We start from the raw sequence: 17,413 nt of genomic DNA, 5'->3' as shown, positions 1-17,413 counted from the left end.
TACCATAAGTAAGTAATATACAAATAATTATTACATATTATTTTAAGGTAATTTTACTATATTTTCAAAAACTGTACTCAAGCAGGTGGCTTAACCACTTCACACAAAACAACATACCCGTACGTCGGTACTTCGGTCGCTAAATACCAGGGTTTTGGCAGCAGCTAGCATCCTTTCCCGTGGATGCCTGGCTGCCAAGTGAGGGGAAGATGGCCCCTGCTCAGCTCCATAGTATGGGAGTGCAGAAGCGACGTCAAACGTCACTTCCGCCCATAGCTCTTAAAGGAGAATTATTTTTTTCCTTTTTTCAAGTGACTTCTTTTTATTATTGCATTTTAGTGTAAATATGAGATCTGAGGTCTTTTTGACCCCAGATCTCATATTTAAGAGGTCCTGTCATGCTTTTTTTCTATTACAAGGGATGTTTACATTCCTTGTAATAGGAATAAAGGTCACCCAATTTTTTTTTTTTTTAAGACAGTGTCAAAATAAAAAATAAAAAGTAAAATAAATAAGAAAAAAAAAAAAAAACCCATGTTTAAAGTGCCCCGTCCCGACGAGCTCACGTACAGAAGCGAACGCATACGTGAGTAGCGCCCGCATATGAAAATGGTGTTCAAACCACACATGTGAGGTATCACCACGATCGTTAGAGTGAGAGCAATAATTCTAGCCCTAAACCACCTCTGTAACTCAAAACTGGTAACTTGTAGAAATTTTTAAACACCGCCTATGGAGATTTTTAAGGGTAAAAGTTTGTCGCTATTCCACGAGTGGGCGCAATTTTGAAGCGTAACATGTTGGGTATCAATTTACTCAGCGTAACATTAGCTTTCACATTATAACAAAAAAATTGGGCTAACTTTACTGGTGTCTTATTTTTTAATTCAAAAAAGAGTATTTTTTCCAAAAAAAGTGCGCTTGTAGGACCTCTGCGCAAATACGGTGTGACAGAAAGTATTGCAACAACTGCCATTTCATTTTCTAGGGTGTTAGAAAAAAATAATATAATGCTTGGGGGTTCTAAGTAATTTTCTAGCAAAAAAAAATGATTTTAACTTGTAAACAACAAGTGTCAAAAAGAGGCTTGGTCCTTAAAGTAGAGTTCCACCCAAAAATGGAACTTCCACTTTTTGGATTCCTCCCCCCCCTCCGGTGTCACATTTGGCACCTTTCAGGGGGAGGAGGGAGCAGATACCTGTCTAATACAGGTATTTGCTCCCACTTCCTGGCATAGATCACCGTGGTGATCGCAGTGACCTACGCCGCTTCCGGCGCCTACTCTGTCCTCCCCAGCTGTCTTCTGGGAGACACACAAGTCCCAGAAGACAGCAGGGACCAGTGAGGATGCGCAACGCGACTCGCACATGTGCAGTAGGGAACCCTTAACGAGGATAGTGGCGGCAGCAGCCGAGAGCCGACGGACAGATCGGCTTCGGCTGCCGACATCGCGGGCTCCCTAGACAGGTAATATATTAAAAGTCAGCAGCTGCAGTATTTGTAGCTGCTGGCTTTTAATATTTTTTTTTTCGGCGGACATCCGCTTTAAGTGGTTAATGGACAAATGACTGAGTTATAACTTCAAACCAGTAATTTCACAGTAAATAGATAATAAATATATGATTTAGCTTGTACCTTTTCAGCAGCAGTAGATTCTCATTCTCCCTCTTAAAGCGGAGGTCCGCCGAATTTTTTTTTTTAAAAGTCAGCAGCTACTGACTTTTAAAATACACTTACCTGTCCAGGGCGCCCCCGATATCGGCACCTGAGGCCGAACCGTCCCTCGGTCCTCAGATACTGCCACCGCCATCTTCGGTAAGGGAATCAGGAAGTAAAGCCTTGCGGCTTCACTTCCCGGTTCCCTACTGCGCATGCGAGAGTCGCGCTGCGCAATTCGAATGGTCCCTGCTGTCTCTGGGACCCTTGTGTCTCCCAGCAGACAGCGGGGGGGGGGGGAGACAGGAAATGGCGTAGACCCCCACAGATTCTGCTGGGGTCTATGCCCGGAAGTGGGTGCAAATATCTGTATTATACCGATATCTGCACCCCCCTCTCCCCTGAAAGGTGCCAAATGTGACACCGGAGGGGGGGAGGGTTCCAAAAAGTGGAAGCTCTATTTTTGTGTGGACCTCCGCTTTAACTGTGTGAGAAAAACATGGGATTGGGGGTAAATCTTATACCCATAAACCCATGTTTTTTCCTTGTAGTTAAGAGGGCTGGGCTGGAAGGGAGCATTTGTCTTTTACATACATGCCCCCTTCTATGACACTGCAGTGAGAGGCGTGCCTCCACTGCAGCATTTTTTTATTGGACAGCTTGGGCCAATGGTACTTTACCATTGGTCCAAGACTCCAAGCTGTCTATTGAGCTCAGTCTTCAAAAGTACACAATAAAAATCAATTATGTGTGTGATTCCGCGCAAAACCTCTAGATGAACAATTCTAATAAATATTAAATATGAGTGCACAAATGCTGAAATTCCTCGAAATATTAATCCACAATTAATAAAAATATATATACGTGATTGTCCATAAATAAATAAAACGTGACTTCGGTGCTAATCAATCAAGTAAAATGAAATAAATAAGATGCATAGACAAGATGTGACTATTAAAAGTGAGCATGCGTTGATAGGAGATCTGGTGACTTTCGTGGTGTTAGATACCCACTAGGGGCTCCCAGAACTCTCACCTTGATGACACAATAAAAGTGCCTATATGAATCCTTTGGAACTGTGCTCTTTCTGGTCCAATCTGTGCTGGCGTTCTGTTCCGTCTATGGGGAGGAGGCACTCCCTCCGGTACGTGAACTGCTGCTGATGACAAGATCTTTTCTTATTCTGAAGAAATCCATGTGTGTTCAAAACATCAGCAGCAGTTCACGTACCAGAGGGAGTGCCTCCTCCCCATAGACGGAACAGAACGCCAGCACAGATTGGACCAGAAAGAGCACAGTTCCAAAGGATTCATATAGGCACTTTTATTGTGTCATCAAGATGAGAGTTCTGGGAGCCCCTAGAGGGTATCTGACACCACGAAAGTCACCAGATCTCCTATCAACGCATGCTCACTTTTAATAGTCACATCTTGTCTATGCATCTTATATATTTCATTTTACTTGATTGATTAGCACTGAAGTCACGTTTTATTTATTTATGGACAATCACATATATATATATTTTTATTAATTGTGGATTAATATTTTGAGGAATTTCAGCATTTGTGCACTCATATTTAATATTCATTAGAATTGTTCATCTAGAGGTTTTGCGCGGAATCACACACATAATTGTTTTTTATTGTGTACTTTTGAAGTTCTTTAGTAGTGAGTGGTGTTCACTATTCTTTGATTTTGCAGCATCACCCATATTTATACACGGTTTAATTTTAGCAGCGCAGAAGTCCATCTTAGGATCTCTTACAACTATTGAGCTCAGTGCTTCTGACAAGAAGTGTAGAGAGGCACTGTGAGCTCATCCTCTCAGTCTGCTGCAGAGTATGCCAGCTTGTTTTTAAACTAGCTGCTCTGTATGTAGCTTCTGACAGGCTGCCCAAGGAGCCCCGTATCTCCAGAACCATAGATGATAGGAGTCCCAAATTTTGACCAGTGGTGGGGTATGACTTCAGGTACCTACCCCCCAGGTCGCCAAGCTACGACCCTCAAAGTCGATTTTTTTTTTGTTTGTTTTTTTTCATGGCAGGTGAGGCTCTGCCTCACCTGCCTCCCCTGACTGCAGATCCCTGGTAGGCCCATACCAAAGACAGCACTTGCCAAGGGGGGATGGAATGTGGCCTGGCTGGTTCAACCCAAGAGGGAGTTGCTGAGTTACAGATGAAGGCCCTAAGCTGTTCCTACTCGTCTGGAACCTGTCCCTACTGCTAGAACTGTCCCTGACAGATGCTTATGCTCTCGCTACACCAGCCACTTTGTGAAAGCATGCCAAAACCTGGAGGCAAGGATTTAAAAAGGCCCTGTGTGGCCCAAAAATGGTCACCAGTGTCATCTGGGTGCAGTGTAGCCAACTGAAAAGCTGCTCCAGGGAACTAAGGGAATCATAGAGAAACCAAGTTTCTCTTGACTTCCCCCTCCAGCTGCACTGCCACTCTGGGCAATCACCACCTACAGTGGAAGAACTGGACTGCACCTGACTACAAACATCTAAAATGAATGACCTTTAAGATGCCAGAAGTATCAGCTTCAAAAGTCCCACATCAACATTTAACAGCAGCAAGACCTTGGTACCAAAAGACATTAATTATATCAATGTAAAAAATTTACTGGTCATTCCTTAGCCCCAGAAGCTCCTAGTTTAACGGCGTCCTGCAGTTGCTTTTGGTTTCAGGCCTGCTGCAGTTCCTGGCTAGATGCCTGAATCGGCCACACCTCTAGCATTTCCAATCTTCATCTGGGTCCATCCTTAGCGGATTCTCACTACTTGACCACACATAATAGATGCATCTGTTTTGTAGGTGGGATAAATTTTAAATAAGGCACTAAATTATTTTATTAGGATTTCAGCTAAACCATCTGTTTTCATTTTTTTTATTTGTTATGCATTGTGTAGAGAAGTTTTCCATTATATCTAAAAATACAGCCCCTTTTTAGACTGCTATTGGTAAACCAGTCAATAATGAAACAGGTAAACAGATACACAAAGGAGCTTGAACCCTTGGCCTTGTGCATCTAGAGAAGAAAGTCTTTTTAAATTCATCTTAGCATCTCAAATGTTTTTCTTTGTTGTTTAGCATGTACTTTCAATGGATCAAACGCAAACTGTTCCTGTAATCAGAATTATGACTGCCTAGGAACATCTGGACCATGTGTCAATGGAAGCTGCATTTGCATCACCACCTTTCCACATCAACAATACTGCATACGTAAGTCAATGCCTTACATGATTTATTTATATTTGTTGGGCTGGTGTAGCCTTTTGCCTGCCTACCCTCCTGCCTACATTGCTGGTGCAATACATGGACGTACTATAAGTTCCTTTGACTAAGGTTGCCACATTTTGTGGAAAAGAACACCAACTTTATAATCTCCTTTCTATTAATAACAATGCCAACAAGTCCCATTTTGATTAGCCAGGTGGCAATCTTACCTTTGGACCACCTCATTCCTCACCCTTGATGGAGTATAATGAGGAGATACATTGTGTTTGTTCAGTGGTTCACCCACTACTGTTGGCTGCACCTCCACCCCCATACCCCATACATACCCACCAACCTTTTGAGATGGGACCAAGGGACAATTATAAGCAAAAGCATGTAGGCATAGAAAACACCCCCTTAAAGGAGAATTATATATATATAAAAAAATGGGTTAAACCCACAAGTGCTTTTTTACCACCACTATTCCTTTATACTGGCCTTTAAAACTTCCAAATGCGGCAATTTAGAAATTGGGTAAAAGGTTTAACACTTTTTGATAGATAAATAGTACATTTTATATACACCTATATAGATCAAACCAAAATAAGGGACAGTTCCTCGAAATCAGGGACAGTTGGGAGCTATGCTGAGGGCTGCATCATGCATTATCGCTTTTGCCACCTGCCACAAGTAGTAACATGTGGGCTCACGCAAGCTCTCCACTTATTACTGACTTTGTTTTTAAATATGGTGATGAAAAAGTGCCCCATCCTCTGCAGACTTCCATGCTTGTATGAGCATATGCCCAATCTAGGAAGGGTTTCAGTCACTGGCCCTAGAGGAAGGATTTTAATGTTACATGAGCTATCAGAAATTTCTGCTTCCATTTGCTCCAGTGCCTATAAATGAGAGGCCAACATTGTTATTGTACAGAGACATAACTGATAGAATGACTTATAGGGGCAATGTATATCAGGAACTTCCTGACCTATAGCCAAAACAGGGGGTGAAATTAAATTCCCAAAATAAGAGAATCCCTGATTACCACCAGGGTCACCAAAACTAGTGTCCCCATTGGATGATTTCCTCTCTATTACTGTTTTGATGGCAGTCCAAAATTTGGGATTTTTTTTTTTACTTTCACTTTCGATGATAACGGTAAACAGGACAAATAGAGAAGATGACAGCAATAAACATCTGACGAGTGTTCTAATCCCTCTCAACTCTATCCAAAACAAAAAAAATGACTTTAGTGTCACCCTAATGTTTTGACCAACATTTGGGGTGCGTTCTGCAGTACATTATGTAGAGCATCGCTGTAGGAGCCACAGAATGATTATACCGTAGAAAAATAGAAGAAAAGAGGGCGCACTGGCCTAGTGCATTATCCAACATAGATTTATTGTATCACAAAAATTGTATAAATGTCTACTCACAAACATGAATGTATAATTTGCTCAACATGTCACATATACATGGCTAATCTCTCCCAGATTGTCTGGAACACCAGGCTAGGGTAAGGGGACCCAAAACCAGGTCCCTGCTGGCTGACGTGTTTTAAAGGACAAGCCTTCTTCCTCTGAGTCTGACCTGGGGTCAAACCACCAAATATTACTGTATCAACCATTCTGCAAAACCTCTAACAAGGATTTAACTACACCAATTTAGGTGAGGCTGACCCCTAACTTCATACAGACCTACTACACTAACAGTAACAGGAGAGGCAAGGAACAACTGGGCCCGGATTTTGCTACCAATTAATTATTCAGATTAATCTATAGCAGGGACACTGAACGCACAGTGGTGACAATCAGATTGTAGGAACAAGACCCCTTTCTGACTATGCTGTCACCAAGTCCCCCTAACATGACCCCAATAAGTCCAAGTCTGCCTTCAAGTCTTTGAAAAGTAATTGATAACAGATTCTCTGTGTAAGGATACCAGAATGTAATATTATGCTTGAATAGAACAAGTAAAAAAATGATTGTGAACAACAATTATAATTTGCCTGCTTGGCTGGGGCCCTTATGGTGGTGCACGTCTGATGGAGTTCACTGGTTCTCTCCTAGTTAAAAATCAGTAGGCCATTAAACAGAATAAACTATTAGGTGTGTATGTCCCCCTCTCTCCCTCTCTGGTTGCAAAGGCCCCTGGGTGCTGTAGTCACTTTCCCAGCAGAGAGCAGTCCCACTGAGATCTGATGGAACTATATATCCCATGATTCTTTTCTTTAACATTCTCCTCCCCTTGGCACCCAGTCTAAGCCAATCAGGAGGGGACAATAGAAGTCAATGAGAACTTAATGTGCGGACATGCTGCATTAAATGCCAATGTAGCAGGGTCATTTACATTGACTTACTAATGTAAAATAAGGATTAAAGTAGAACAAACAAATAGACAAAACGTATTTTTCTTTTTGATAGAATAAGGGAGGGTTATAACCCCTGTCAGGTTTCTTTTTACCATTTGTGTCCCAAAGGGGAGATTACCCTTCACTTCCTGATCTATAGCCAAACAGGAAGTCAAAGTAAATCCCCAAAATAAAGGAATACCTGGTTGTCACCAAGGTAATCAAAATGAGTCTAACCATAAGATTTCCTCTGTAGTCCCATTCTGGGGGAGAACCCAAATCTTTTACTTTCACTCTCAGGGATATAGCTAAATAGGACAAATAGAGAGCGCAGATCTCCCTAATGTGGGCGACAACTATATGTCTGAGGAGTGCTGGCTACCTGATATTACAATGGGGATTGCTATATGAAACCTTCTATGACTTCTCTACAATCTGAGAGTCATAAACATAAGACAAGCCTCCCGATGTGTCTATGTGGTGGTGGAGACACTTTGTGACGTGGAATTCACACATCTATATAGTGAATCTACCCACTGAGCACATTATTTCTTTGTGGACATTTTTAGTTTCATGTTTTGATTAATTTATTCACATTTATATGCATTTGTGGAGTCATCAATTTATGTGACTGTAAATGATATATGTAAAATGTATTTAGTGTAAAGAGCAGCACATTGGTTGGACACATTTTTATCTGTTGATCCTGCCACTAACACATTTCCTGTCCTAAGGTAACAACACTCACTTACCATACTGAATCTATGAAGGAGAAACATTGTCACTTTAGGGCCATAAAAAAGGGTTATAATCTATAAAGGTTTTTTACCCTAATGTATTCTCTGTGTTTAGATAAATAAATGGTATTGCACAGAGCAGCCCTGAACCTTCTCTTCTGGGGTGCCCCCACAGGCGCTCTCGGTTCCTTCTCTTCTCTGTGCACCCCCATAGCAAGTCGCTTTCTACGTTGGTGCACCTGCCGGCTCATTCCTGAGCTGGGCAAAGTGTGTCTATAGACATACAGAGTGCAGCTTGGACCTGCCCCCAATCCCTGCTCACAGCATTTGACTGACAGCAGCAGAAGCCAGTAGGCCCCCCCCTTGCTGTCCTTGAGCCTGTGAGAGGGGAGAAAGAGAACCAGCATTGCTGCAGACAGGGCACAGCTCTGGAGCAATACAGGACTCAGGTCAGTATTTAGGGAGAGGGGTGGGGGAAGCAACTAGCGGATGTTTTTTTTTTATCTTAATGCAAATAATGCATTAATGTAAAAAACCTTTTGGCTTTAGAACCACTTTAAGCTGGATATACACTATATGAATTTTGGTTGGTTCCTCAGGAACTGGTCAAAATTTACTTGGTGGGTGGTCCTTTTGGCCATCTCCCACTGAACATCCCTTGATTGAGAAATTGAAGGAGCTAGGCAGAAAACTGTCAGCTGAAAAGTAGTTACATCCAATCTGATTTAACCACTGCTTGAGAAGTTTGACAGCTGGTGGGGCCGGCTATCAAAATACAATAGGCACACTGGGAGATCCATCATCGATGTATAGCGAGTCACCCTCCAGGTATATGCTGGATTTGTTTTTTTTTTCATTTATTTTTATTTTTTTTAACTAAAGTTGATGTCAACCCCAACTGGTTGACATTTAGTTTACATGCTCTGGATCAGCCTCCTGATAGTCACAAACCCAAATACTTACTGCAGAATGTGTTCCCCTTATAGGCCTCAACCAGGGAGCATGTGACAGGGTAACAACACAGGAGCACAATTAGGATATTTTTTAGGAGTTTTTAACCCCGAATGGAATTGCTTGAACAAGGACCTTTATGACAGGGTTGCCTAATATTTTTTTAGTAAAAACAGATTGCATTATCATCTTAATGCTTATATGACATTTTAGTGAATAAGTTGACATTTGCTTTAATCACGTCTTTTTTTTTTTTTTTTTTTATTTTAATAGCAAGGTCAAATATAACAGTTTCTTCAGATACCATTTTCCAAGGAGACACAATAACAATTTATTGTACGTTCAGTGTGTCTGGCAACATTTCCTGGTATTTGAACTCAAAAACGCCAATTTCAGCCAATCAAAAATACAGCACCTCTTCCGGTCTGCAAGGCACAATGGTGCAATATACACTGAAGATAGGAAATGTTATTGATACTGATAAAGGTGAGTTAAGAGTCACTACTGCTCTAAAACACTTCAGTGACATTTGGCTGTGAGCAACCTTTGGTTTTTTATTTTTTTACCCCTGGAAAAAAAGGAAGAGAAATAAAAAGTTGCGACCCGCATTCTCCATCAACTGGAAATGAAAAAACAGAAAAGGTGAAAGATTTTAAAAGTTTATTTCAAAGAGAAACATCATGACAGTAAAATTAAAGGTTAGAAAGCAGATATACTGTATTAATTCACATGAAGGTCCTCAGACATAGCATAAAGATGTTGGCTAAGCTGATTTTGCCGCAAGAGTACTGATTCACCATTGGCAAAATTATGCTGATGCAGATTTAATTTCACTTTTTAAGCTGCTTTGGTAAAATTTTCTTGAAAAAAAATCTCCTTTTTTTCTTTATAGGGTGTGGATTTATTTGTTGCACCAAAACTATGTGGTGCACAAGAACAGACCCAAGATAGCTGAAAGAAGCTTCTGTAACCCCTAGGGTGCTCTCACACTACGGCGCAGGTGCCACACAGTGTACACATGGTTTTCATGCAGGTTACCCATGCTTTTCTATAGACTTCTATTAGATCGGGCATTTTTAGCGCATTTTCTGAAAGTGCATTCCAGATGCAGTATGCACGATGTTTGGTGGGCTTCAGAAAATGCACCAAAAATGCCAGATCTACTAGAAGTCTATGAGCCAGGTAAGCCGGCAACTGCAGATCTCCTCATCAGCATAGAAGGGGTGCCAGCCCAGTACAGTACAGTACACAGTACACTACACAGTACACCACAGCACACAAAGAAAGTCTGGTGGGCTGCACTCCCTTGCTCTTAATTACTAAGCATTTGCACGAGTATTGGTACTCATGCAAATGCTCCCATACCTGAAACCGATGCTTTCAGGCTCAGTTATTTCAGCTGTCAGAAGGATTCCCCCATTGACAGCTAAAATTTAAAAAAAAAAGCCACCAATTACCGGTTGTTAAAGTGGTTGTAAAAGGACAAGGTTTTTTACCTTCATGCATTTTATGCATGAAGGTAAAAAGCTTTCTGTGTGCAGCAGCCCCCCCCAGCCCCGAATACTTACCTGAGCCCCCTCTCGATTCAGCAATGTCCACGAGAGCTTTGGCGTGCTTTTTGCAGCAGTGGGAGCCATTGGTTTCCACTGCTGTCAATAACAGCCAGTGAGATGGAGGGGGCGGGGCAGAGCCATGTGTCCATGTGTGAATGGAAACACAAAGCCATGGCTCGGGAGTGTGCTCATTTGGGTGTCCCCAGAGCTGCTTGATCTGGGTGCACCCGGTAGGATGGAGGGGCCAGGAGCGCTGGCAGGGGACTCCAGGCTGCTCTGTGCAAAACCACTGCACAGAGCAGGTAAGTATAACATGTTTGTTATTAAAACAAAAAACAAGACTTTAATATTGTTTTAAGGAGCGGGACTGCCGCATCCTTAACAACTAATAACTCATTCAGCTGTCGGCTGGGTTCTCCTGTTAACAGCTGAAGTGTAAACAAAAAGATAAAAAGAAACATTGTTTCATTTTGTATTTTTCTGTTTATTCATCTATGGATCAAAGGGATGAACTTCAATCTGCAGATGAAGTCAGTTGTAAAGCAACCTGTCAAGTAAAAAAAGTTTTTTGTTTTTTTTAATTAAATGTTCCTCTGGTAAGCCCCTTATTAACCCCGTATTTACTCTATCAGCCCTAATTAAATGCCGCATACACACGATCGGAAATTCGCCCAGCAAAAGACTGATGAGAGCTTTTTGTCGGAAAATGCGACTGTGTGTATGCTCTATTGGACTTTTACTGGCCGAATTCCAGCCAGCAAAAGATTGGGAGCATGTTCTCAATTTTTCGGTTGGAAAAAGTTCCTTTCCGAAAATGCAATCGTCTGTATGCAATTCCGACGCGCAAAATTCCTACGCATGCTCAGAAACAATTCGACGCATGCTCGGAAGCATTGCACTTAATTTTTTCGGCTTGTCGTAGTGTTGTACGTCATCGCGTTCCTGACGGTCGAAAGTTCAGCGAACGTTTGACTGACCGTGTGTATGCAAGCCAAGCTTGAGTGGAATTCTGTCGGAAAAACCACCCAAGATTTTTCTGACGGAAAATCCGCTCGTGTGTACGGGGCATTATTCTCCAGTTCCATTTAACCATTATTTTCCTGCTGATTTTTATTTTTGTTCACTTCTATTATATAAACTGTTAATTAATAAAATTTTTTGTTTTTCTTTGCTTTGTTTGTTAATATTTTTACACCTTTAACATATAGTTACACGTTTCACATTGAAAAAAGTGCAACATTTAAAAAAATTAAATGTATTTAATTTGTAAATAACTTTTTAATGCTTTGTACCATTGCTGACAGCTGAAGTGTAAATAGTTGCCGGCAGGTATCGGTAATTGGTATCGACGAGTAAAAAAAAAAGTATCCGTACTCATACTCACTGTAAAAAAATAGTTTTGGTGCATCCCAAGTCTTAATGTAATTGATTCATTAATTCCAAAATTCCATAAAAACAGCACTGATATGCAAAAGCACACTGGAAGGAGGGAGAAAAAGTTTAACACAATTCACATTCACCTAAGACAAAGCACAGCAAATGTGAAACGCGTTAACCTTTCGTTCCCTCCCCCCAGTGTGTTTTTGCACATCAATGCTGTTTTTTTGGATTTTTTAAATTAACAAAGCAATTACATTAAGCTCAAGGGAGTGCAGCTCACTGGACTTTCTTTGTATGCAGTGGCTACTGGGCTGGCACCCCTTCCATGCTGATGGGGAGATCTGCAATTGCCAGTTTACCTGAAGCAGGCGGCTTGTGTGACACCAAAAACTGTTCATTTTCTGCACTTTTTTGCATGCACAGTGACATGCATTTGCGGTACATTTTTCCTAAGCTTGCATTTCTTTTGAGGTCACTTCCATCTTCTTTTGTCTTTGGGCTTTTATGTGCACAGTGTTGCAGTGCGTTTTCATGCAATTACATGCATTTGCATGCATTTCTGTGCATTTGTTGTGTGGAAAAATGCAGCCTACTGTACTTTTTTTTTCAATGCACTGCACTGCAAGAGTGTAAACTATGCCCATAGGATAAGCTGGATTTTGGACAGTCTATGCACCGCCTTCCACTGCATCTGGTGTAAATCTGGTGTTAATCCCTTTTCATGTCCCTTTTCATGTTGGGCTGTATTGTAACTGACTAAAACCCAACTTCAGAGTCTCTGTTGTAATCTGTGAGGATTAATTACTCCACAGTACATGCAGCTACAGGGGTCAGTGATGGCTTCTTTTAAAGCTCTTTTGCTGCCAAGAATGCCCCCTGTGGACACTGAATCCTGAGACTCTCATTTTTGCTCTCTAGGTGTAAATGCAGTGTTGTTTTCGCAGTGAGTAGAACTGACTTGCTGCATTCTTTATTGTATTAGGTAATACTGCATGCTGTACTACCCCACCTTTACAGGAGCAGTAAGGAGTATTAAAGGGTAGCTTAGTCTTATGCTGTGTAGTGTGATCTGAAGCATAACACATGTAACATACATTATTTGGTTTACTGTCTTTTATGGTTCACATTTAGGTACACCTGTGTGTAGTGTAGAGGCAACGCATCACAGCAGCCCCATCCACTAAACAGTGATTGACATTTAGCAAACCTAATCCCTGCCAAAGCTCTCTAATTGGCTTTGATATAGATAATATCTGCTAAATGTCAATCACTATCATGTGGGCGTGGCTGCGGTGATGTGTTGCCTCTACCTGACTCCTCCCACAGACCAGTGCAAAGCCAGATAAAAAAAACAAAGCCGCTCACGTGGCCTTTTTTTCTCTTTATTTTAAATGTAGAAAACCTCAAATGTTGAAATAAGGAGAGAGAGCTGCACGGTAAATAGGGGGAAGTATACATATATAGATTTCTGTACGAACAGAATTTCTGCTTTAATGCCCGTACTTTGAATGCAGGTGCACTTTAAGCATTGTTTATGTGCTAAATTTGAGCTGCCTATGTTTGTGATTTGTATATATTAAAGAGGAACTAAACTGCATTTGAACACCACAAACCGAAAAACCCTTTTCAATTCAATTTTAATATTCAAAGCAAACTTACCTATCCACCCAAGTCTCCAAACTTTATTTTGCTGAGAAACCACTTTGAAAACTACCTCCCTAACATTTCTAGGCACAGCTAACTTGAATAAGGGCAGATGATTCATGTAGCATTTGCACCCTGGAATCCATCTGCCCTTAGCTCGGGCTGCAGCAAGGAGGGTGTGCTTAGCTGAGAAAGCCCCTCCTTCCTTTCCTCCAGAAGAAAGAATGAAATTCCCATGAAGACTCCTGGGATATATGACATAATTTTGGCCTAGGCCAGAAACCAGGAATCAACTGAAAACATGTAAAAAAAACAAAAAAAAGTTTAAAACAAGTAAATACAATATACCAGGGGTATGCAATTAGCGGACCTCTAGCTGTTGCAAAACTACAAGTCTCATCATGCCTCTGCCTCTGGGTGTCATGCTTGTGGCTGTCAGAGTCTTGCTATGCCTCATGGAACTTGTAGTTTCCACAACAGCTGGAGATCCGCTAATTGCATATCCCTGCAATATACCTTCCCATCTATTTACTAATACTAGAAATATAGGAATTAAAAAGTGTTATTGTTGATGGAGAGAGTCAAAGTTCCACTTTATGAGGGGAGTGGCTATTGTCAAGGGTACCATAGTAGAAACTTCTCTCTTAATCCAGATTCAGGTAAAAGGCATATGAATTTGCCTGCCTTCTGCGTGCCTTGATGTCAGTAAATGAGTGGATTATAAGTGGATTTTGCGTGTCCCTCTTCACTAATCATAGAAGTACTCTGGTAATATCCTCTGTTTTGTGGTACATATAAACATTTTGGAACTTCCCCTTTCTATAGGTAGTTACACTTGCTCTCTTGCGACTGGTGGAACACCACAAAATCTAACCACAACCATCAGCGTAATTAAGACATTACAGATTCAATCGTCAAATGATATGGACTCGTACTGTGATGGCGCTTCCTTTACACTGACATGCTGTTGTCCTGACATCGGAAAATTTAATGTGACATGGACTCTGAGTGACCCTTCAGGTATGGCCCCTACATCATTTTCATTTTAATGGGCTAATATACTCAAAATGTGGTATTAGGAATTTCCAAATAAAATTGAAATTCCAACTTACCTATAAATCCTGTGTGATCATATAGTGTCTTGTTTCCCCTTCAACAGGTTTTGAGGTTTATTGAAATACATTTTTGCAATTATAGGTTTAAATCTGCAGTACCACCTGCTGGAGAAATCTTTTATCTCAGTGCAGTCCAGATGAACCTGTTCTGCCTGGGAGCCTTATGCTGTGTACACACAGGTGGACTTTCCGGGATTAAAGGTCCGACGGTCTTTCCTACGGTCTTTCCGACGGACTTCCGACGGACTCTCGACGGACTTCCGACGGACTCTCGAACGAATGGACTTGCCTACACACGATCACACCAAAGTCCGATGGATTCGTACGTGATGACGTACGACCGGACTAAAATAAGGAAGTTGATATCCAATAGCCAATAGCTGCCCTAGCGTCTGTTTTCGTCCTTCGGACTAGCATACAGACGAGCGAATGTTTCAACCGGACACGTGTCCGTCGGAAAGGTTTGAAACATGATTTGTCCCGTCAGACCAGTCCGGTCGAAAAGTCCGCCTGTGTGTACACAGCATTAGTATAGCAATGGTTTGGCTTTAGTCTGTTGGACAGAGTAAACAGCTAGACTAGGATCTCACTATTGATTTCAAGCAGACTGTCTAAGATCACATCCTCTTGTTATCATATAGAGCTTTATTCACTAAGCTTCAGTGCCTTGAAAAAGTATTCATACCCCTTGACATTTGTCGCTTTTTTTCATGTTACAACCAAAAACTTGAATGTATTTTATTGGGATCTTTTGTGATAGACCAACACAAAGTGGCACAAATTTTCTGACGTGGAAGGAAAATGATAAATGGTTTTCAAATTTTTTTACAAATAAATATCTGAAACGTGTGGCATGCATTTGTATTCAGCCCTTTATTCTGATACCCCTAACTAAACTCCAGTGGGACAAATTGCCTTCAGAAGTCACATAATTAGTAAATAGAGTCCACCTGTGTGTAATTTAATCTCAGTATAAATACAGCTGTTTTGTGAAGCCCTCAGAGGTTTGGTAGAGGATCTTAGTGAACAAACAGCATCATGAAGACCAAGGAACACCCCAGAAAGGTCAGGGATAAAATTGTGCAGAAGTTTAAAGCAGGGTAAGGTTAATAAAAAAAAATATTCCAAAAAAAACTTCTCACAGAGCTCTGTTCAATCCATCATCCGAAAATAGAAAGAGCGTGGCATAATTGCAAACCTACCAAGACATGGCGTCCACCTAAACTGACAGGCCGGGCAAGGTGAGCATCAATCAGAGAAGCAGCCAAGAGGCCCGTGGTAACTCTGGAGGAGCTGCTGAGATCCACAGTTCAGGTGGGAGAATCTGTCCACAGGACAACTATTAGTCATGCACTCCACAAATCTGGCCTTTATGGAAGAGTGGCAAAAAGAAAGCCATTGCTGAAAAAAAGCCATAAGAAGTCCCATTTGCAGTTTGCGAGAAGCCATGTGGGGGACACAGAAAACTTATGGAAGAAGGTGCTCTGGTCAGATGAGACCAAAATGGCCTAAAAGCAAAACTCTATGTGTGGCGGAAAATGAATAATGCACATCACCCTGAACACATCATCCTCACTGTGAAACATGGTGGTGGCATCATGTTGTAGGGGATGCTTTTCCTCAGCAGGGACAGGGAAGCTGGTCAGAGTTGATGGGAAGATGGATGAAGCCAAACACGGGGCAACCTTAGATGAAAACCTGTTAGAGTCTGTAAAAGACTTGAAACTGGGGCAGAGGTTCATCTTCCAGCAGGATAACATACAGCCAGAGCTACAATGGAATGGTTTAGATCAAAGCATATTCATGAATAAAAAAAATGTGTTAGAATGGCCCAGACTAAATCCAATTGAGAATCTGTGGCGAGACTTCTGTGGCGAGAAAATTGCTGTTCACAGACGCTCTCCATCCAATCTGACAGATCTTGAGCTATTTTGCAAAGATTCACACATTATAGGGTAAAACTCTTGATCGTGTAGGGAGGGAAAGAAGCCACCCTAGACACCCAAATACACTGCCTCTTACCCTTTTCTGTGGCCCCCTATTATAGGGGTCAGATGAACCTTGGATAAAATAGCCTTGTTATCCACATTCAAACGATCAATATACCAAGCAGGTTTAAGCAGGGATGATAAAATCGCCACAATTTGTCCACTAGGCTCATATCACCAACTCCTCCTCTCTGATATAAACTGAAGGGACACATAGGGGGGTTGGACCTGATGGCCCCCTTGCTAAAGGGGCTTCCAGATTCCGATAAGCCCCCTGCACGCAGACCCCCACAACCACCGGCAATGGCAGAGCACCCCGTGCCCCAAAGCACCCACCCGCCTAGGTTGAGGGCATGTGGCCTGGTATGGTTCAGAAGGGGGGGCATTTGCTCCTCCCCCTTTCCTCACCTGCCGGTTTTCATGCTAGGATAAGGGTCTGTCATGGATTTTGGGGGGACCCCACGCTGTTTTTTTTATTTTAATCTGGCGTAGCGTTTTTTTTTTTTAAACCGAAGGGCCTGCAATTTAAATGTCATTTCATGCATTTTTTTTCTTTAGAAATTTCATTTTTGCTGCGTAATGTTCTATATTTGTTACAGATGCACCACCATACAGGCAGACTAAGGAGACCCTCCAGTCACTATCTTTAAAGGAATTTTTCATTTTTATTGTTTCACTTAAAGATGGAACCCCACAGTCAAATCCCATTTAAAATGACTCGTGGTTACAATTGCTGGAACCCGGCTATTGAAAAAATAAAGAAATAAACAGCTCTTCAGGTCTGGTATGGATTTGGAGGGGAACCCTATGCCAAAATTAAAATA

General features: G+C 41.6%; 1 protein-coding gene across 2 annotated transcripts in view; it reads left to right on the top strand.

Moving 5' to 3' along the window:
- Positions 1–17,413, top strand: part of LOC141139296 (adhesion G protein-coupled receptor F5-like) — a 128,915-nt gene that overhangs the window by 29,287 nt on the left and 82,215 nt on the right. For both annotated transcript variants that reach the window (XM_073625264.1, XM_073625265.1), the window contains 3 exons: positions 4,746–4,877; positions 9,183–9,395; positions 14,312–14,506. In XM_073625264.1, the coding sequence (XP_073481365.1) occupies positions 4,746–4,877; positions 9,183–9,395; positions 14,312–14,506 (540 nt within the window). The remainder of the gene's footprint in view (positions 1–4,745; positions 4,878–9,182; positions 9,396–14,311; positions 14,507–17,413) is intronic.

Source organism: Aquarana catesbeiana, linkage group LG04 (assembly GCF_042186555.1).
Source record: "Aquarana catesbeiana isolate 2022-GZ linkage group LG04, ASM4218655v1, whole genome shotgun sequence".
Classification (NCBI taxonomy): Eukaryota; Metazoa; Chordata; class Amphibia; order Anura; family Ranidae; genus Aquarana; species Aquarana catesbeiana.
This window is presented reverse-complemented; position numbering and strand designations above follow the sequence as displayed.